This window comes from Dromaius novaehollandiae, chromosome 8 (assembly GCF_036370855.1).
Source record: "Dromaius novaehollandiae isolate bDroNov1 chromosome 8, bDroNov1.hap1, whole genome shotgun sequence".
NCBI classification, from domain to species: domain Eukaryota; kingdom Metazoa; phylum Chordata; class Aves; order Casuariiformes; family Dromaiidae; genus Dromaius; species Dromaius novaehollandiae.
Genome location: NC_088105.1, coordinates 36,917,009 through 36,938,804, shown reverse-complemented (window position 1 = coordinate 36,938,804; position 21,796 = coordinate 36,917,009). Strand labels below are relative to the sequence as shown.

Sequence of the window (21,796 nt, the reverse complement as noted above, 5' to 3'; positions counted from 1 at the left end):
CAGCCCTGAAAGCGGAGGATGTCTGTAGGGAGGGTTTTTTCAGCCTCATGTGCACAGAAATAGCTGAAAAGTGAGGTGCCCTGAGCCTTGGGCAAACCGAGAGCAAAGGGACCGGCCACCAAAAGCACCAGGCACCGGCCGCGGAGCCTGTTGAGTCCCCGGTTGCTGCCGCGTCCAGCGAGGCAGATCTGGGGTGTCCGTGCAGCAGGGAGCCACTTTTGGAGGGGGGAAAGGAGGGAGTGGAAAGAGCAACAGAGCTGCCAGGACGGTGCGAGCGAGGCTGCGGGCCTCCGAGCAGCGAGCCATGAAAAAAAGTGCCATCTCCGGTGGAGAGGGACCCCACGCATGCAGCTGCATGGCGGCCAGCGCGGCACGCTGGGAGGCTCTGCTGCTCTTTGCACCAGCCGGGAATCGAACCCGGGTCGCAAGAATGGGAATCTTGCATGATACCACTACACCACTGGTGCTGTGAGTGTGCAGGGCTCAGCGCCCGGCTAAGCACGCTGCGTCGCGGCTCTGATGGGCTCTGCGAGCCTCAGCTCTGAGCAACCGCAGGGCCCAGCGGGACGCAGCACCGTTCACCTGCTTGCCTGGCACGGCGGCCGGGTCTGGCTGAGCTCCGCACATCTCACAGGTGCGATGTTCGGGGAAAACGGGTCTCCGGGGCGAGGAAGGGAATCTCATCGCTCCGGGCAGCGAGGGGAGGCTGCCGCAAGGGCTCAGCCCTTACGAGACAGCGGCGAGTCTGGGGGCTGCAACCTGCCGAGGGGAGCTCGGCCCTTCCCTCGCTGGGCGCTGGCTTTTCAGTCTGTCCGTCCCACCCCGGCCTTCGTGGAGCCCTTAATTTCATGCAGGAATGTCCCGCCGCTTGCAATGTTTAACGGCGGCCGACGCCGGCGGCGCGGTTGCACGTGGTGGCCGCCGTGGCAGGACATGGCCGGGATGCTGGGGCAGGCGCCCCAAAACCCGGCACGCCCTGTGGCCCGGGAGCCCCCCCCCAGTCGGGGTGTTTGCAGCCCGGCCCAGCGCCACGTGCGGCAAAGCCTCCGAACCCCCCCGCGGTGCAGAAACGTGGGAGACGTCGGGTGGCCCAGGATCTGGTTTAATTCCCCGGGCGGCAGCTAGTCCTCGGGCTCGAAAAGGAGCTCGCTGTCGCCCAGCAGCGCGTCCGAGCCCTCCCGCAAGCCGTAGTAGAGGTCGTCCTGCCCGGAGGCGGCCCGCCCGGGGCTGCCGGGGGCCGAGGAGGCCGGCGACGGGGCGTCCAGCTCCTCCGGGAGGGCGGCGAGCGGCGCCGGGCTGCGGGAGACGCAGGGGCGGTGGCGGCGGTGCTGTTTGGGGTTTCGCCGCCGAGGTTTATAGTAAACGCGGCGGGTCGGGCGCTGTGTTTTGCCCATGACACTGCGGCCGGGGCCGCGGCAGGTTTTTCCGGGCGTCGGGAAAACACTCCCCACCCACCCACCCCGCTGAAGGAGCAGGGCAGAACGGGCTGCAGCTTATGTATTAATTTAATTGAACGTGGCGGGGGCCCCCGGGCTCCCAGCTGCGCCTGCGAGCACGGCCAGCCCTCCTCCGAGGGGGTTTGGGGAAAGGAGGGGTCGAAGCTCCTTCTACCACCCGGGAGAGCTACAACCCCTTTAATTTATGGTCCAAAAAGCAACCGGTCTCCCCGCTGGGATCCCCCACCTAGGGTGCTGCGGGGCAGCTCCCTGCACGGTCTCTTATATCCCGGTTAAAAGGTGGAAACGCTTCACCCCAGCAGCAGCTGCTCTTGGTGGAGGGAGTCTGGGATCGCCCACGGCTCGCACAGGGGTTATTGCAGTCTGCAATGTGCCGTTGGGACCTCCTGGACCATCCCGCTGGCACCCCCAGACCATGCTGCTGTCATTCCCAGACCATCCCACTGGCATTCCCAGACCATGCTGCTGGCATCCCTGAACCATCCCGCCGGCATCCCTAGACCATCCCACTGGCATTCCCAGACCATCCTGCTGGCATCCCTGAACCATCCCACTGGCATTCCCGGACCATCCCGCTGGCATCCCTGGACCATCCCGCTGGCATTCCCGGACTATCCCGCTGGCATTCCCAGACCATGCTGCTGGCATTCCCAGACCAACCCGCTGGCATTCCCAGACTATCCCGCTGGCATCCCTGGACCATCCCGCTGGCATTCCCGGACTATCCCGCTGGCATTCCCAGACCATCCTGCTGGCATCCCTGGACCATCCCACTGGCATTCCCAGACCAACCCGCTGGCTTTCCCAGACCATCCCGCCGGCATCCCTGGACCATCCCACTGGCATTCCCAGACCATGCTGCTGGCATTCCCAGACTATCCCGCCGGCATCCCTGGACCATCCCACTGGTATTCCCAGACTATCCCGCTGGCATCGCTGAACCATCCCACTGGCATTCCCAGACTATCCCGCTGGCATTCCCGGACCATCCCACTGGCATTCCCAGACCAACCCGCTGGCATTCCCAGACTATCCCGCCGGCACCCCTGGACCACACTGCTGGCATTCCCAGACCATGCTGCTGGCATTCCCAGACTACCCCGCCGGCACCCCTGGACCACGCCGCTGGCATTCCCGTGCACCACCCGGGAGGCACCTAGGGCTGCAGCCGGCGTGACGGGCGCGTGCCGAGGGGCCGATTCCCGCGCCGTTCCAACCGGGCGAACGGGATTTATGCTGGGGAAGGCCATCGCTTACGCTTCCAAAGCGAAACGCAACCGGATGCAATCCGGTTTCCCTCGTGCGTTTGCTGCGGGAGCTAATCCGGTGCTAAAGCCCCCCGCGGGCAGGGACACCCCTCCCCGGAGCCCCCGGCGGAGCCCAAACCCTGCCACCATCGTCGTCACCTACCCGCTGCCGGTGGCCGTGGGCCCGTGGGGCGCCGGGTCTCGGGGGGCCGCCGCGGCGGGACCCCCCGGCAGCTCCGGGTGGATCTCGGCTTGCGCCCGCAGCCGGGCCGGGGGGCCGCGCGGGGGCTCGGCGGCCGCCTGCCGCTGGGCCTGCTCGTAGGTGGGCAGGCTCTTCTCGTAGGCGCCGGCCTCGTCGCGGCACCCGCCGGGGGACTGCGGGCTGCGGGGGGGCGCGGCGTGGGGCTGAGCGGGGTGTGCTGTGCACCCTCTCCCCGGGGCCCCCCCGAAACCCGCCGCCCGCCCCCACCTACCGCTGCTTGCCCGGCTTCTCCCCCGGCGGCGGCCCGACGGGCCGGGGCACCAGGAACCGCTCCGTCTCCGAGTCCGCCGGGACGAACGTGATCTGGGGGCGGAAGAAGCGCAGAGCCCGGGGGGGCGGTGCGGGGGGGCCACGTTCCCCTGCCTCGCTCGGGAACGGGGGTTTTGGGGGGACCGAGGGGTTAAGCGAAGCCCCGAGCAGCCCTGCAGCTTCACCCGGGTCGAAAAGGGACGAAAAGGGGCGGTGGCAGCAGGATCTCCCCGGAGAGGAGGGAGCAGCGCAAGCGACTTTCCTTGTGTTTATTCCCTGCTGCCGGCTTAAAGCCCCCGGGAGCCCAGCGGGTCCTGCGGGCAGGGTGCCAGGGACCCCCCCCACCGGCGCGGGACCTCCCCGAGCCCCGGGAGCAGCCGGGGGCGACGCCGGCGGCCGGGCCCTACCTTGGGGTAGCACTGGCACATGCTCCAGGCGATGCCCACGGCCACGAGCAGGATGCCCAAGGTGCAGAAGGTGATGTAGACCTGGGGCTTGTCCACGCTCATGATGAACAGCCCCGTCATCACCAGGAAGAAGCCCAGCATGATGAAGGCGTAGCGGAAGGTCTTCTCCTCGGCCATGGGCGCGCCGGCGGAGGGGACAGGGGACGAGGAGAGGAGACGCGGGCGCCGAGCACGCCTCCGGGGCAGGGCAAGGAGCGGTGACGCTCAGCGGCGCGTGCAGCCTGCTCCTGCCCAGGGCTGAGCCAGCCGGTTTTTAACGGGTTTGTAATGAATGCAAACACGCCGCCGAAATTCCCACCCGGGTGCAGGCGCCCGGCACGCGCCTGGATAACCTTCCCCGGAGGCACGCGCGGGCGCTCGGGCGCGGAGCGGGCAGGGGGAACGGCGGCACCGCGGTTCTCCGCAGGACGCGCTGCAAAGCTCCGGGCCGTCGATCCCCCCCGTCGGGATTTCTCCCGACAGCACGTCCAGGTCAGGAAGGCGAAGAAAGGCCGTTTCCCAGACAGACCACTTCTTGCTGGAGGTTTTCTGTGGCTCTCCCTTCTGCGCGCGCCGGCTCCGAGGCGTTTGCCCACCCGGGATGCACCACGCGGAAAGGGCACCGAGCCCTGGGCAGGACCGTGCACCCCCAGCCCCTTGCCCCCCTCCCAGGTGCCGGGTCCAAGGACACTGCCGAGCCCCCCAGGGTACAAATCCCCCCCCCAAGACATCCCGCGGCGCGGGAAGGTGCCCTCGGCACCGCGACGGGCAGCAGCCCTGCAGGGAGCCCGGCGTTTGCTGTCGGCACGGGGCGGACGTGTTTATTGGGGGCAGAGAAGACGCCGCGGCTCCGGACGGCTTTTTCCAGGACGCTGCCACGCGCACGTCGATGCCCTGCACACGCACACGAGCCACTGAGCATTTTTAACCCAAGCAATGCGAGGCGTGGGGAGCCGAAATTGGGGGAAACCAAGTGGAAGCGGCAGAGCTGAGGATGGAGAGCGCGTTACACGGGCGGAGGAGAGGGGAAAAGCAAGCCAAGCAACGGGGCAGACGAGCCCTGCGTCCCTCCCGCACCCTCCGCCCCAAAGCCGAAAGCACCCAGCGTGGCCCCGCGCGGCCGCCGGCGCCCGGCCGGGCGTTTGAGCAGCGAGGGCGGCAGCGTCTCTGCCGTCAGTGCATGCAGCTCGGGAGGCTCCGGTTTTCGGTGTCCGTGATGAGGGGAAGGGCTCCGCGCGCTGCTTCAGCCCGGGCTCGCGGTCGCCGAGCCCCCCAGGCTGGTCCGCCGCGGGCCGCCGCGATGAGCATCTCCCCCGTGGCCCTCGCGCGGGAAGACGCCTGTCCCGGGGCCCGGGGCCGCCCGCGGCTCAGACGCCCCCGGCACCGATGTGCTCGTAGCTGGGGGGTGGCGTGGCCCGCGGCTCGCCGGGGCCCGGCCAGGGCGGGCTGGCGCGGCACAAGGCGCCGTCCGAGGAGCTGCGTCGGCGCCCGCCCCGCCAGCGCTCCTCCTCCTCCTCCTCTTCCTCCCGCGGGTCGCGGTAGAGGGGCGGCGTGCCCTGCTCCTTCCTCCCCGGCGGCTCCACGTAGGCCAGGGCGCCGGGGGCCGGCCGGCAGCTCAGGGCCTCCTCGTAGGTGGGGATGGCGCTGGCGTCCCAGCCGCTGCAAGGGAAGCGCGCGGAGAAGCACCCGGAGAAGCACCCGGCCACCACCGTCCCGCTCCAGCCACCGCCGCCCCGGCACCGGGTGGGCTCCGAAGCCCCGGGGGAACCGGGAACCCGCCGCCCACCCCCACAGAGCTTTTACGGTTTCATGTTTTCGAAGCTCCTTTTAGCCCTACTTTTCCCCAGAGTCTGATTTATACCAGAGCCAAGATCTTTGCTGTGACCCCATAAAACTGCGCTTTGAAGGGCCTGTTGGCTCTCTTTGCAGAGCTTTCTCTGGGAAAAAAAAAAAAAAACCTTTTCAATCAAGACGTGGAAATAAATCTCAGCGACTCACACAGGAAAAATCTGGGGACCTGATTAAAAAAGCAATAGCGGCATTCGGGGTGTGCTAGGCCTCTTCCCACGCCGGGAAGCAGGCGTTGTGAAGGGTCCTTCCACCCACATTTCCATTTTACTTAATGCCGACCTGACGGCTATTTTCCCTTTTTTTTTTTTAAGTATATTTTGCTTCCATTAAAGATAACACAGAGACTGGTATAGACCTGTCCAGGATACCAGGGACCCAAAACCCCAGTCTAGCGAACTCCCCGTGAAAAACAACGGTTTTCCTGCCCGGACTGAAGTTGAGGACGATTCCCCTGGAACGTGCTGGGTGTGGGAACGCCCCGGGATTTCCTGGGCCGAAACGGTCTCTGTTGTGATTAGCACCGTACGCCCTTGCCGCAAAGCCAGGGAAAGGGGATTCGTGCCGTTGGGCTGGGAGAGCGACTGGGCAACGCAATCAGCCCCCACTGCCAACAGCGGCAAAGTGAAGCTCCTCCGGCTGAATTCCCACCCACCAGAAGAGGACCGGGCTGGACGACACTGCCGGGCTTTCCCTGGCGGTACTGTCTAGGCCACCTCCAGCACGGCAGTCACTACAGCTCTGACGCTGCCCTTCAGCGAGACCAAGCCCGGGGTGTCTGCGGGAGATGGCTGTGCCTACACTAGGTCTTGTGCCGCTCGCTGCAGGAACAGGACCGGCGGGAGCTGCTGGAGAACGGTCTCCAGTCCTGCTGGTCCAAGTGACACTATAACCCCTCTCACGAGCAGATCGAGCTCTTAAAAATGTAGTGAGTTGCTTTTTGCTGCCATTAGTGGCTGTTCCGGGACCTCAGGGCTCCTCAGCTCAGAAGCTTCCTCCTCTTTTCCAGCCTGGATTTATTCCCGGCTCCTTTCCCACCTCGGCGCCCGCGCAGGGCCCGGCACTGACCTGCAGTTCCACTTCTCAAGGGGCTCCGCGGCGAAGTACTGGAGGTCCCTGGGGAAGTGGTACTGGTAGCGTCGGGACACCACCCTGGCGTTGGCTTTCACGGACCACAGCAGCCCGAAGAGGAGCAGGATGCCGCCGATGCCGCAGCAGAAGAAGCTCACGGAGCGGAGCAGCGCGTTGGGCGAGGAGCTGGGCACCGCCTCGGCTTCGCGGGGGGGCACGAGCTGAGCCCCGCTGCCGGCCACGGCGCCTATCTCCCCATCGCTCCACCAAGCGAAGCACAGCGTCCCTGTCACCAGCAGCACGGCCCCCGTGATGGTCACTCCGTAGCGGAAAGAGGAAGCCACCATTCTCCACAAAGGCCTGGCACCAGAGAGTTGAGGGCAGACGACCGAAGCGACGCATGAGAGAGCCCACGACCTGAAACGCAAGGGAGGGACTGGGTTTGAGGGGGACCATGTTATGGCTTCCACGGGAAAAAACCTCCCAGAGGAGAACACCCCTGAGCTAGGACCTCCTCGTGAGCTGGATGCTTCAGTGGCATCTTCAACTATTTGTTATTGACTGATCTCAAGGGCATTTCCACCCTCTCAAACGGGAACCACGCTTGTGCCCGTGGAGGGACCCATGTGCTCAGCAAAGGCAGCTACCAGTTGGGCTTGCAGACTTTCCAGTGGCCTCACAAAAATGTCCTCGTTCTACAGAAATGGCCCAGCGCTCCTCTCCAGGCAAGATGAGAACGGCGGCCAGCCTAACTAAGCAGCCAGCGCCAGGGACTTGCGTGTTCCTCGCCTTTGGATGCGACCCCAGGCTGCCTCCCAAACCTGGACCAACGCCAGCTGGGTTTATGATCAAAGCCTGTGAAAGAGGTCAGGGAAAGGAAGGTAAATCTGAGATGTCATCGCTTCCCAATCAGCTCAGAAGTATCGGGGCACATGTCTTCTCCTCCGCGACGGGATGCGAACCGGCCCCGCAGGGGCAGTAGGTGCCTGGCACCGCCGCTCGAAAGCCCGCAGCCCCGGAGACGCGAGGCTGCGCTGCCTCTTGCTTTCTCAGGGAAAAGGGCCAAGCGGCAGCTCCGAAAGTCACAGAGCTGCTGCTTCAGGGGGAAGACGGCTCAGCCGCTGGCAAACCTTGGGATTGCTCCCAAGCTGCCGGGTGAGCAGGGACCCGCGGGAGCTCTCCCGTGGCGGACGGAGCCCACGGTAGCTGAGCTCCCCTCTGCGAGCGAGCTCGGGTCAGGGAGCTGTGTGGGAAGCAGTCTGCATCGCCATTAAAAGTCAGGAATCTGCTGGAGACAAGCGAAACTCTCCCGGGGAAAACCAGATGACTCCGCTCGGTAGCGAATGAGCTATTTAGAGGGCTCTGTGCGCTCGCCTGTGGTCGTGCCCCAGTTCTCCAGCAACGTCCCCAGGCTGCTCAGCGCTGGGAAATCCTGCGGCACTGAAACCCGACAGCAGCTGCTTGCCTAGATATTCGGGGTAGCAGAGGCCCAGCTTTCCCACCGCCCGTCTGCTGGGGTGGCCCTGGCAGCCCCGGGGTCGGGGGGCCGCACGGGCGCGCGGGCGGCTGCCGGGACCTCGGACGAGGAGGTAAATCCCTGCCATCTCCAGGCACTGAAGGGCAACACGAGTTTGACACACACACCCCTGCCCACCCCCAGTTTTGCTCTCAGCCTAAGGAAAGGAAAAATTAAGACCAACACAGGCAGGTTATCGTTTGGGACGTGTCCCTCTCTTCTACCACTGCGCGTTGCCCCAGGGAGGACGAGGGACCGCCGAACCCCGTGCTTCTGCCACGCTGCTCAAGGGCTTGGAGTCAACAGACCGCTGAGGCACACGAAGCTCCTATCGCCCCAGCTATCGTGACCCAGCTCAGGAAACTCCAGAGGAGAAGAGGGTCCAGCTTATTTTGAAAGCGGGCCTCCACAACCAGAAGGCCAAAAACGCAGCGGTGGGGGTAAATGGCGAAGCTCCGGCGCGCTCCTCGCCCTGGGGAGGCTGGAGGGAGGCAGGGCCTTGCCGGCTGAGCGGATGCTTCAAGCAATCGGCTTTGATTTTTTTGTTAAATATGTTTTCTTTTCTCGCAGGTAAAATACAACATCATCTTGGAGACAATCCCCAAAGCACTCTACCTATAATAGGAAAAATGCACATTAAAAGAAGTTTTGAATAAAGCCAGGCAGGATGCTTTTTAATTCCGCTCCAGCCTCACGCCGGCTGCTGAGCTAAGAGCAGCTTAACAGAGCACCGCGGCTGGTAGATGCCCCCACGCTGGGAGAGGCTGCTGAATCTTTATCCGAGTCGGCTTTTGCCCGGCAGCTCTGGCTACGCGGGGTCAGCTACAGCGCGCGCCTTCGCAGCTCCCAGCACCGCCGACCTCGCAGCTTTTGTCACTGCCTTTAGGGTCTCTGTCTGGGTGATGGTTTCGTTTGCTTTTCGTGTACAACCCAAGCGACAAGGCCAACGGCAGCCACGCAGTGACTTGCGGTTCTGCTGGGACCGCTCGCTGCAACGCCACGAGCCCAGAGCAGCGTCGACGACCCAACCAAGAACAACGACCCACAGAAAAATAAATTGTTTAGGAGACTTGCTCAAGTCCTCGCCTGCCATGTTGAAAATTCCCCTGCATAACTTCGATATAAACTCATTATTTTTCATATTCTAAATGAGCTTTCCAGCCCTCTTCAAAAACCATGCCGCGCGCTACATCACTTTGTCCTGAAATCCTCACGGGAAGAGGCAAAGCTGAGTCGGGAGCACCAGGCAGGGCCCAGACGCTCGAGAGGAATTCAGTGTGATCAAGGCTGGGTAAAATTATGTTATTTCAAGCAGCTATTTATCAGATGGGCCCACGAAATGGAAATCCAAATTACTTTGTCGTGAAAGAAAGACCCTACGATCTAATCTATATTTAATGAAGAAATACGATGAGAAGCGAGATTTATGAAACTCGCAGGAAGACTGCAGGACTCGCAGCCCTGATAACACGCTACGTCTTTCATCTCTAGGTCATGAGCTCAAAGCCCACGGCGGGCTGGCCTGCCGCCCGCTCTCCCCACCCGCAGCCACCAAGTCACCGGGAGGGAAGGAGTTTGTCCTTCTCGCCTGTAGCTGGGCAGAGCTTCCCTTTGGAAAGAGGGACACGCTTTGGTGCTCCCTTTTGACTAGCAGCGTGGGGAGAGGACTGTCGGGGACCTGTCAGAGATGCTGTTAGGTGCTGTTAGAGACCAGCCGCCTCCAACGCACCACCCAACTCTGCAAGGAGATGCTGCTAGGGAAGGGGGCACACATGGGTTTTCAGAGCAGCAGGTGCTCAGGAGAGCACAAGAAGACGCTGCTGACCTGTTGGATCCCATTGCTTTTAAGAGCATTGCATTCTCCTGGAAAAATTGCAGCCAATATCGTTTGGGGAAAAAACCAAACCAAAACAAAACAAAGCCCAGCAACTCTATCAAGCTCTGTGGAATTTACAGGTCACTCTGAACTGAAAACCTGGACTGAAATGGCACCAAATGTTGAAACGTTCAGTTCTTGCCATCAACCGAAGTGTCCGCAGTTTCCTCAGGCAGGTACGTGGCCAGGGATGCGGAGTCAGGCACTGGCAGTGGGTCCCGGCCAGGGAGGACCCAGCTGCCGCCGCTGTGGGGTGAAGTTTGAGGTGGTCCCGCTGTCCCAGCCATCCTTCCCACCAGCGCAGCCTCCTCCGAACCCCAGGAAATGGTTCAAAGCTAGCACGCCCTTCCCAGCAATTGCTCCCCATCCGTTAAAAAAGGCAGAAGGCTGCTCAGGTTTGCAGCCAAGGCAGCTGCAGGTAAGGTGAGACCATCTGCAGGATTGGCACCGTCCAGCCTGCAGCTGAGGCCCAGCCAGAGCAGCGCAGCTTGGCTGGTCTGAGTCCCCCAGCTGCGGGGGAGAATCACCTCTGCGACGCGGAGGCAAGGGGTGAGCAGCGGGAGGGAACGGCTCTCGGGATCTGACCGATCCTGTTAACGCTTCCACTCCTGAGGTCCTGCAACTGTGTGAAGTCCTCGGGTTTTGGTTAAGAAAAACACTGCCAATGAGAAGAGAAGTCAAAGCTCCGGATTGCCTTGGTAATGAGGAAACTGGGCCACGTGCTCTGAACGCGCCCCGACAAGGCAACCGCGAGCCGACCACGCGTTTCGCCCTGCAGAGCTGTGCACAGCTGCAGCAGAGCCCGCGAGCAGCTTCCCCGCGAGCAGCTTCCCCTGCACGGCTGCCAGCGGCAGCACGGGGGAGGCTGGCGGCGGAGGTAAGGCGCGGAGCGGGGCGAGGTGGCGGATCGACAGCTGGGGACGATGAAGTCTCCTTTGCTGACAAGACCAGCGCGGCACGGGGAGCAACGCTGAGCGCTTCCCCGGCCCACCCGGCAAAGCGCTCCTCCGCCGGCAACGCGGGGGCGGCTCCTGCCTGCTGCACCGCGCCAGCATCAAACCGCTCCCGTGCCGAGAGCCCGTCGCGTCCCCTCGCAGGCGAGGACAGCTCTCCCGAGCCTCGCTTAGGAGGGCTTCACAAGGCCTTAGGAGGCCCTGCGCTCTGCCCCGCAGGCACAAGCGCTTCTCACGCCCGGCGCATCCAGTCGCCTCCTGCGCATTTCCAGCCCGGACTGTCGGGACAAGGCTGCGCCGAAGGCTGCTGGTGCCTCAGTCCAAACACGCCCCTCCACCCTCCAGTGCACTGGGACATCTTGCTCTGCCCAGTCTCTCCCTTGACCTGCTTCTGAACCGTCTTTATGGGAGGAAAGGATCTGCGTGTTGCAGGTACAAACAGACACCAGCGTTAGCAGTTTACACAGCTCCAGCGAGATGCTGAGAATAGCATTCCCCATATAAAGTTATGCAGATGGTGATTCATAGGGTCTACTAAGCATTACTCAGAAAAACAATCTCTTCCAGAGGCACAAGAAACGAAAAGAGTTTTGAATCTCTCCCACTGCCATCGGGTGGAAAACCACCTGCACAGCCCGTCCTTCCGCTGCCACTGCCGGAGACTTTTAACCGGTCGCAGAGGTACCGAGAGGAGTGCCGTGAAGAAACGTGCTGAAGCGCGAGCGTATGATTAAAGAGATTGCATGCTGCCTTTATGCGAATTCACTGGTTTTGTTGTTGTTATTATTACTTGCTAGACTTTTTGGTGCCGATCCAGACCAAAGTAATAATGAAGCTTTTCAAGCTCTGACATTCTCACCCACCCCAATGTAGGAGACGGCACAATTTGCCAGGCGAGCCCTCGCACAACGAAACATGCAGGCGCTCTCCCGAAACCGCCCGGCAGCCGCCGGTGCTCCGGCTCGGAAAGGCAAGCGAGCAGCCCGCTTTTGGGCTCCGGCGAGGGAGAGGCACCGCGCCGCTGCCCCCCTGCAGCCCCCCGGCCCCGCTGCCCGGGAAAAGTAACTTTCGCGACCGTCTGGCCCGGGACGCGGCAGCGACCGAGGCGGCAGCTCCTCCCCGCCGAGCCGCCGGCCCGCACGACCCCCGCGCCGGGCACGGCCCGTACTCACCGCCCCGCCGCCGCCGGCCCCTCTCCGGGCGAGCGGCGGCTGCGGCGCAGCCCGGCCCCGCGGGGCGGGCGGCACCGGGGCGGGCGGGGCCGGGGGCGGGCAGGGCGCCCCGCTCCGCTCCGGTCCCGCCCCGTCGGGGCGCCCCGCTCTGCTCCGCCCCGGTCCCGCCGGGGCCTCCCGCCCCGCTCCGCCCCGGTCCCGCCCCGTCGGGGCGCCCCGCTCCGCTCCGGTTCGGTCCCGCCGGGGTTCCTCGCTCCGCTCCGGTTCGGTCCTGCCAGGACGCCCCGCTCTGCTCCGCTCCGCCCCGCTCCCGCCCCGTCGGGGCGCCCCGCTCTGCTCCGCTCCGGTCCCGCCGGGGCCTCCCGCCTCGCTCTGCTCCGCTCCGCCCCAGTCCCGCCTCGTCGGGGCGCCCCGCTCCGCTCCGGTTCGGTCCCGCCGGGGTTCCCCGTCCCGCTGCGGTCCCGCTGGGGCGCCCTGCTCCGCTCCCATCCCGCCCGGCTCCTCCCGTGTTCCGGTCCAAAAAAGAAAAAAGCAAAGCAAAAAGAAAACAGCCCCCTCATGCACCGCGCTCTCCCGATTTTCAAGGCGGCATCACGCTTCGAGCGGGGCGAATCTCGTGGTTCTGGGTGCTGGGAAGGGCCGCAAGGGCTCCCGTGCGCGTGGTTTTTGCCGGCCGGTGTTCAAAAAATTGGGGTTGCACGGCAGAGCGTTGGGGCTCTGAGCGACAGGCGGCACAACGCGAGCCCAGACCCCGGTCGCGAGGGAAGCGCCGAGCCAGGAATGGGGAGGGAGAGTTTCAAGGTGGGGAGCAGATGGGTCTATGCTGGAGCCGGGGCACCCACCGCCCTACGGATGGGGCACCCACGCTGGAGCACATGGGTGAGCTCTGCCACTGCCTTGCTTGGTGACCTCTTCAATTCTCTTCGTTTCCCACTGTCCCCTTCCCCACTTCCAGCTGGATCTTTGTACCTTGCAGCGATAGGGTGTCTCTATCCGGATTTTAAACGAGCCGAGGCTGTTCTGATCTAAGGGTTGGGATGATCCGTGTGATCGACGTCGGGATTTCTGCATGCTTCCTGATCATACAGCTGAGAGGCAGATTTTATTAACAGCTGTCGTGCCGTTACGTGCTATTCGTGTGCCCTCTCAAAGCTCTGTTGTATCGCTCTCAAGACACAGCTGCGCTTAACTGTCGGATTAAACCATTCCTATGGATACCTCTGCACTGTAGCCGAACTCTAGGCTGCCGTTTCTGTGGGCTTACAGCTCCTGATCTTGCTGGTTCAAAAGCAGCTCAGGGGTTTTCTGCACAAGCTGCAGGGACTGATGTAAAGCCTTATCGCGTAATTCAGATGTCCTTCATATGTTTGGTAACCACTCAGCCTAGCTGAACGCTTGTGAGTATAGAGCACCTTTTACCTGAAGACACCAAAGTATTTTACAAATGGAGCCAGAGAAACTGAGGCACAAGGAGTGAGAGTTCATGCAGAAGCAGGCTGAAAAGGGGACTCTCAAAGCTGAGCCTAGTGCACTGGGCTTTTCTGCCACCAAGGCTTGTGGATGTTTGTGAAACACCTTGAGGCTCACAGCTATGGGTTTTGTGTAAGCATCATGTCTCGTAAACTGAAACTTACCCTCTGTAATCTTGCTGACTTTGAGCTCGAGATTTCTTAGTCACGGCAAGTGGGTCTTTTTTCTTTAATCTAGACTGATAGATCTCTTACTGCAGATTAGAAAGGCCCTTTGGTAGGCTGGGTCTCCCTCGCAAAGGAGGACGATGCAGGGCTCCCCAGGGCCAGGGCCCCAGCATGGCCTCACCCCCCCGGGCTGGGAGGCAGCGCAAGGAAGCTGGCTTGGAGGAGAGCTGCCCTGCAAGTGGAGTGCCAGGCTGCCACCACCTCCTCACAGCGAGACAGTCCCTGGAGCACTGCCAGCAGCCAGACGTGCCCAGCTTTGTAGATGAAGGGCCTAATGACTTCAGAGGAAGGGCTCTGAACTCCGGGATCCAATCCGTCGCAACAGATCCCAGGCCTCCTCCAAACATACGGCCAATGCTCCTTGGCAGGACAGTTTCACCCGAGGATGTCGGGAGAGAACATCTGGATTCCTCTGTTGAAGATACGCTGGTGCCGAGCACTTGCACTAACAGCACCTGCAGTCCCTGAGGCACGCAGGCACTGTGACTCACCCGTTCCCCTATTAAAGCACAGTGACACATGTTCTCTTGCTCATCACATGCTCGTGCTTTATTTTTAACTGAAATTTGATTGTTGAGTGGATTCTGAAGCACTTCAAGGTGGTGCGTGCACATGGCTCTGTGTGCCCTGCCTAGCACTGGCCTGTGCCAGCACAAGGTAGGGGCCAAGTGGTTCCAAGTAACAAAGCATTTCTGGCCCTTTCGCCTCCAGCTCCATAACCAGCGCGGATCCTCCATTTTCTCCTGCGATCAAGACTACAGGGAGACACAAACCATGACAAATATTTGGCAACAGGACAGAGGTTCTAGGTGCTGCATTGCCATCACAGAGGTGGCAAACAGCGTGAGGACCTCAGTCTGTCTGGTTAGCAGCACCTTGGCCAAGCTGCATTATCTATCTCTGCAAGCTTTCCTGCTGGTGTTCAGCGTGCTTAAACACACCCGGGGGTCGGGACGCAGACGAACAGCTTCTCCAGAGGGCTCCAGTTCTTAGCGACTACACCAGCACTGTGCTGTCCGTCGCTGCTGCTTGCCGTCTGCGGCTGGAGCAGAGTCCAGCTTTCCATCTGCCAGCCAAGAGGTTTCGAACTCGTATCTTCCTCCAGAGCCAGGGCACATCTCGCCGTGCCAGAGATGTCTTAGCCCATTGCGTGTCCAGTGGAAGAGAGCAGAGGTTTTTATAATTGTAAGAGGTACCAGTCCGCCATATCCCGGAGCTCACGGCAGGCACAGCAGGCAACGCCCCGATGCCACATCAGGTGCCCCTTCCCGGGTATGCTGGCTGCAACGCTTCACATCTCCGGTGCCCACCTCCGGGGCCGGCTGGTTCCTTCATCCACACGTGGTTCAGCCTGGCTCTCGTTCCTGACACATCCGCCCCGTGCACATCACAGCAACCCACAAACGGGGCGGGCGAGATGCTTCCACTTCGGCCTCAGGTAGTGTAGGGGAAAGGGAAGCAACAGCGCTAAGAGCGTTCCCACGAGGGCTGCGGCAAGAGCCCCTGGGAGTGCGAGCACAGGACAGTACCAGGGGTCTCCAAGGGCATGAGCACAAACCAGAAATAGTCAGTCAGGCCACTGAAGGGATGAGCATTGAGAGCTGGGGAGAACCTATTTTAGGGCATAATTAAGAAAGAATATCTGTCCAAAATATGTAAAGCATCCCATACATGGTGAAACCACAATGGAGATAACAAGACGATACAAAAGACGGTTACAGCCCCTGCAAGAACAGGAACAAAGGAAGAACTGAGAAAGAAAAATTGTTCCAGTAATTGCCACCCCCAGGTAAGGACGCGGTGCCTGAACAACACTGCCACTCAAACAGCAGCAGCTTCTCCCCTCCCTTCGGCAGGGAAAAGTGCTGCTTTTCGATGCACTGCTCACCACGTTTCACTGCTGCGGCAAATTATATGTAAAATAGTGTATTTTACCACATAATCAGGCTAAGTAAATTACAATTTTAAATACCTCTGTATGTCTCTGTGTGTGCGTGTGTGCCCATGTGTGCGTTTTCTGCTCCATCCCTCCAACATGACAAGGTGTTGGATACCAGAGCACCGAGCCAGAGTAAATTTGGATGCACCAGGGCTCTGAGTCCAGGGAAGAGCAGCCCAGACGCATTGGTTGTTACCACAGGCAGGAAATATTTTATGGCCAGGTGTAAACACACTGTGCAGCTTCATGGAAAGACACTTCTGGGAAGCAACACATCTGGAAAGACAGGCGTATTCAGGATTGCTCCAGGGACTTCCCTGCTCTATGGGGAAAGAGCATCAAGAGAAAACATTCATACGCAGCCCAGCCATTCGTGTAGGAACCAGCAAAACCACACGAAGTGCAGTCACAACACACGAGGAAGGACCAGCCCTCCTATCTGTCACACTGCCAGGGGAGCTCGGTCTGCTGCTCCCTGCTCCTTACCGCAGTCGCCTGGGATCCTTAGATTTAGCTCACACCAGGGTCCTCGTGGCCTGTAGCCTTGGACAGGCTGGGAGGAGAAAGATGGGGAACCTGGCCTGGCCTGGCCTGAACAGCATCGCTGAGGTGCCGAGTCCTGCACGGCAGAGGTTTCTCTGCGCTCTGTCCAGGAGGTCCATCAGAGTCCAAGCTAAGGTGTCCGGCCCTCTTCTCCCCTCTCCTGGGAGGCATAAAGGGGTCAACCCTGCTTTCTGCTTCTTAGCGACAGGATGAGGCAAGCGTCCCTGCCAGGGACCTCATACCTGAGACGGCAGTGATTCCACCCTTGGCCAGGACGTAGGCCTCTCTCCGTGCTTTGGCAGTCCAGCTGTGCTCCCACACATCTGGTGCCTGCATGAAGAGGAAGGCTCGGACTCGCCCAGCACCCAGCTGCCCCAGCAGCACCATCCAGCAAGCGGGTGCCTTCTTACAAAGGAGCGAGCTAAGGCACGTCTGAAGAGGCCTTGTGGGACATGTCAACAGATGGAAGGTGCCCAGGTTGTTTGGATCACACAGAGAAGCCATTCCTAAGGGCCTGAGGGCACACCTTGTGTTTCTCCTCAGCTTGGACCATCAGGACACCAGCAAAGGGCAGGCAGATGCAGCCTGTCAAACGGATACAGTGAGCAGAGACCAGGATGTGCAGATGGGAAGGAGCTCTTACACTCAGCACATCTAAAGCAAGGGAGAAACCTCCTGCTGTTTATCTGTCCCTTAATTTGCATCTTCTTAAAATGTCTAATTAGTTAGGTTTGTTGATATACTGGCTCAGTCACTCCTATTTAATACAGTTAATAAATCTTAGCACTGAAAATATCTGTCCTACACCTTCAAATGATGCAATTTTCACCAGTGCCCTAGGTTTATTTAGGGTTGAACCTTCAACTGACCTTAGATCTCCTCTTGGTTGTTCTACTGTATGGAAAATTTGAGGGCTTGGGACTATTTCTTCTTTCTGTCCAGCTGGAAAAGCCTAGCATTTAGATGTGAAAGGCGGTTATCCCAAGGGCCATAAAAAGGAGCTTCTTTGTTGTGGGCATCTCCAGATTCAACAAGGAGTATCCTCTTTGTGGACAGCTATTTTTTGCCCATTTTGCACATATATATCTTATTTAATTCCAATGACTTTTACTGTACTTGAACTATAACAGAAGAGCAAGATGCATAGAAACTACTTTCAACTCTATCACTTCTTTGAGATCAATTTCTGAAATGGTTTCTACACTAGTAAGATCCTGGGCCCCAACACACTGAGTGTTTTAAAGCTTAAAACTGCAGTAACCCAACTGTAATGATGTCCTAACCACTATTCAGCACCGGAGTCTGCAAAGCTGCAGCACACTGAGGAACATAACTGTGGTCCTGGAAAGGAAGAAGTGGAGATAACCTCCTCCCACAGAGAGCTTTATGGATCAAGAATGATCTGAAATTCCCTCTGCTGCTCATTTGGGACTTCTGTTATTACAGCATCAACAGGTTGATGTGCCTTCTTCTGTTGACGCTGTTGTGTAGATAAAGGGGCATGCTTAAAGCTGTGAGATTCCTGCAAGGGAAATTCCTCTTTGGTAAAGGCAGCTATTAAGAGCTTCCTAGGAACAAGCCTTTCCACCAAATCTGTAAAGGCTGGCAATGCCAGGGACTCCAGAAGCAATTTGAAAATTTCCCAAAAAGGGCTGTGTGTGTGTGTGAAGAGCTAGATCCTAATGCATCTGCTCAATCTTTAGTCAGGCAAAACTTTTCTTGAGCTCCTGGAGATTTTTGCGTTGGGGAGACCCAATGCATTCTGCACCTTTCAGGTTTGGGCCTCTTTTCTGGGTACAGGTACGACAACTGGGCTAGTGCTTTTGTAGCTCACCAGTCAGCATGTTTCATATGCCCTTCCTACAGGGCACACTACAGATAGGAATACGCTAGAGTATTATCTGCCATTTAGCTCAGGGTAGAGAAACATTGGCTTTCAGCTCTGTAGACTCCTTGTTCAAGCCTGAAGGTCAGCCATGAACGTAGCTGTCACGGCTGGGCGGAGAGCGCTATCGAAGACCTGTGTTGGCTGCATAAAACGTGGCAAAAGTTAGCTTTATTCCATGGCTTGAACACACGAAGTTGAAGCTCCTTGTTTTCCTTGATTCCAAGTGCTAATGTCCAAAAAAGTAGCAAACAATTATAATAAAAGATAAAATTGGCTAAAGGAGAGCAGAGTTCCAACAAACTCAGTGCTACACCAGGGATAAACACTCAGCTACACTGTCATGTTCAAGAACCTTGTGAAATCTTAATGCCTCTGCTGCGCTCAGCTATTACGATGGTCTACAGGGACGAGGTAATAGGCAGTCTTTTTTCCAGCATAGAAATGCAAAAGAGAAGCTTAAAAGCAACCTTAATTGTGATTTTTAGAGGAGGGCTCTTGTGGTTGTCACAGTGCATGAATCCGCTAGGAAGCCCTTGGAGTCCAATACAAACCATTCCCAGTGCAGAGATGCTCTGCAGCTAGTTACCTTCCCCAGTTTCCCCTGCATTATCTCACCTCGCTTGGAATCAGGCTGCCTACAAAGCACTTCTTTACCTTGGTCTGTGCTGTGAGGTTGCTGAGGGATATTATGCTGCCAGCAAGCCTTATGAAACTTTTCTTGTAGCCATGGTGGCCTGAGGAGAAAAGCAACGTATGGCTGAAAGGAGAGGGAATACCTTTTATTAGACCAAGCAATATGTAGCTGGGAAAAAACAAAACATCCTTCAGGCACAGAAGCCTGTCTTCAGGTCAGAGTATTTGGGGCTGCGTCTGGTAGTCAGAGTTATAGATGCTAAGTCCTTTGGGAAAGATGCTGTGTTTCTTACATGAGCTTAGATGTCGTTGTTTTGTTTGGTTCTTTCTTCTTCACGTTGTATGGTCTCACTTTCAAACAGCAAATGTCACTATCTTCCATACAGCGGTAGTGTGGGTGTTCTGGCTGTACAGCTGTGCCCATAAGGTTGTCTGCTTTTTTCAAAGACTGCAACTTTATCTGCTGACCTAATAAAAGCTGTTATTTCTCCCTGCATGCCCTGACTTATTTCTTACCTGGAAAAGTCACATCTTTTTGTTAGAGTTTCTAAGTAACTGAAGACAATTTTAAAACCGTGCAAAAATGACAGAAGGCATGTTTGGGAGATAAAGAGCTGCAACTTCTCCATAACAGCATTAAATATATCAGAGCCAAGCTGCCTGCAGATATAACCACGTTGCCAGTGAAGTCAGTGGCACTGTTGCGGCTCTGCCAGTGGTGAATTTGGCTCACAATCTGGTTAGCTCTGTGGCTTGAGGCTCCGTGGAGGTCCCAATCCCAGTATGTTCTCCTGATTTGCTCCTGAAAGAAACAGCAATAAGAGGAGCTTTCTCTTAAGGAAATGTATGAGCAGATGGTGCCTCTCTTCCATCAACCATGTCAAAGAATGGATCCAACAGCGGGCAGGGAGAAAGAGAAAGATGTGAAGGTAAGTAACAAGATGAAGGAGGGGGTAATGTCATGTTGCAGATGGGAACTGCTCATTCTGCCAAGCTCCTTTGAAGTCAAGTATGACTCGTACCTTGAAAATCTCAAGACTTTCCTACATGCCAATACCTGTTACGATCTGGAACTGGAAAACACTTGGGTTGTCCCAAGCCCTGAAGAGTCAGGTCTGCAGATGGACCTTGCAGCTGAAATGAAGCTCTTCTCCAATACCCTTTGGATACTCTGGAAGATGTTTTGGGGAGCAAAGATACTTGTTAAAACGCTCCCGTGCACCTATGCATCAGCCCCAGCCTTGGGTGCGGAGTGCCTTGCTGATACATGGCTGACTGAATACCACACTCATTTCAAATACTGCTGAAGTAAAATGTAAATAAAAATGTTTATTCACAACATCTAAAATAGACAACATAATTACATATGTTTATAAAAGCACACATGAAGAAACAGATGGAAGACCATCCCTAAATTGCTTATATTCAGACTGGGAAACGGTCTCCATCTCCCTTATCCAGATGACTTACAGTCCTCTTTTGACAAGGTGGTAAGTCAGCGTGTCAGACTCCATGAGGCCCTCAGAGAAAGCACCCGTAAGAAGCAGCATCCTTGAGGCAGCGCATGCTATCCCTGATGGGGAACATAGGCTTCCCTAGTTGATGCTCCTGTGAAGTCTTCCTGCTCCTAGATGTTTAACCTTTCTCCCCCAAAATTTATCCTATCCTTTCCTTAACTAAGAGATAGTCTGGCTCCTCATATTAATTAAAAGAGTGTAGTTTCACTTCATCGGAGGTGTAAATACTTCCATGCCAGAAAACTGTCAGCTCTCGTTGGTTGACTACTCCTTGCCTTGAAGAAGGATAAAACTTTCTCCTCCCTTGGTAATTCATTGTGCCTCTTTCAGCATGACATATATCTTGTACTGGTCCTATAACCCGCATTGGTCTGGACATGCACAGACATCCAAATGCAGTAAAAGTACAGAGCTTATTACATGCTTTTGACTGATACTAGAAATAATGTAAATAAACACACCGGGACGACAGTGGTTTGCTGCAGACTGATTCCCCCCTCCTCTTTTCTTAAGTGTTTTGTAGAAAATGGGCCTAGCTGTTGAGGGAGTGGGCAGAAAGAGACAAAATCAATTGTGTGAGTCTCCAGCTCAGCACGCAAGGCTTGAGAAGTGTGCCTAGGTTTAACGTGAGCTGGAAACAGGATCTGCGTGTTTATCATTCTCAGATCTATTTTGGGAGTCATAAGATTTCTGTGCATGGGTGTAGAAAAGGCCACTGCTCCCCACTGGCACAGTTTTGCAGACATCACATTTCTACCCTTGCTAGAGGTAGGGAAAACTTCTTTGATTGTGTCAGGAGGTGCCGGAATTGCTGTCTTGTTTTACCAGATAATGCTATAATCAGGACTGCCAAACAGCATTTTACAAGGGCTCCAGTTCTTGTATTAAAGGCCACATATCTTCCTCACCTTCCCCATGCATAGGCCTTTGCCCATCATCTATTTCCAGGCGTGAGGACCAGTCTATTTATTCAGTCCTCGTTCTGAAATTGCTCTGAATCGCTGTGAGGTGATACACAGGAGGGAGCACATCCTATCACTCCCGAAAGGGGCCTGAACCCCTTTTCAAACCCTACAGCTTCCTTCTATTCATCCTCAAATATGTGGAAGTTGCTTCAGAGTGTGGCCTGCGACAAAGGCACATCTACCATCCCCAGGAGATGAGCAATTCAGAGGGAAGTAGAATGGGCTTAACAGATACCATAATCAGTTTTTGACCTGATTATATACTGCATTTTCTAGTGAAAAGGGGAATTTGTAGTCTATCAGCATAATACTGAACAATTTTAAATATGCCTCCATTTATCCCTGATAAGACTAATACAGTTTCTTATTATTGGAACAATGGTATATTTTTGTCACCCTTAATTATTAACTTATCCAGTTGTGATTGCTTTGCTTATGAAAAGGATATAATTGTTATATAACCAACATTTTTAACTGTTTCAGCTGTTTCTTTTTTATTTTGATTACAACATTTTTA

The 21,796-nt window shown here is 57.3% G+C and overlaps 2 protein-coding genes and 1 non-coding gene across 3 annotated transcripts; all 3 read right to left on the bottom strand.

Moving 5' to 3' along the window:
* Positions 1 to 396: 396 nt before the first annotated feature.
* On the bottom strand, positions 397 to 467 carry TRNAG-CCC (transfer RNA glycine (anticodon CCC)). Its single transcript has one exon. It is a non-coding gene; the product is annotated as a tRNA-Gly (tRNA).
* A 619-nt stretch (positions 468 to 1,086) lies between these two features.
* BSND (barttin CLCNK type accessory subunit beta) lies at positions 1,087 to 4,131 on the bottom strand. The gene is made up of 4 exons (XM_064516427.1): positions 3,623 to 4,131; positions 3,178 to 3,269; positions 2,868 to 3,086; positions 1,087 to 1,296 (listed from the first exon to the last, which is right to left on the bottom strand). The coding sequence occupies exons 1-4, from the start codon at positions 3,797 to 3,799 to the stop codon at positions 1,122 to 1,124; spliced, it is 663 nt and encodes a 220-aa protein (XP_064372497.1). The 5' UTR covers positions 3,800 to 4,131; the 3' UTR covers positions 1,087 to 1,121.
* Positions 4,132 to 4,455: 324 nt separating this feature from the next.
* Positions 4,456 to 12,479, bottom strand: TMEM61 (transmembrane protein 61). Its single transcript, XM_064516244.1, has 3 exons — positions 12,098 to 12,479; positions 6,578 to 6,997; positions 4,456 to 5,320 (listed from the first exon to the last, which is right to left on the bottom strand). The coding sequence occupies exons 2-3, from the start codon at positions 6,925 to 6,927 to the stop codon at positions 5,029 to 5,031; spliced, it is 642 nt and encodes a 213-aa protein (XP_064372314.1). The 5' UTR covers positions 6,928 to 6,997; positions 12,098 to 12,479; the 3' UTR covers positions 4,456 to 5,028.
* Between the last annotated feature and the right edge of the window lie 9,317 nt (positions 12,480 to 21,796).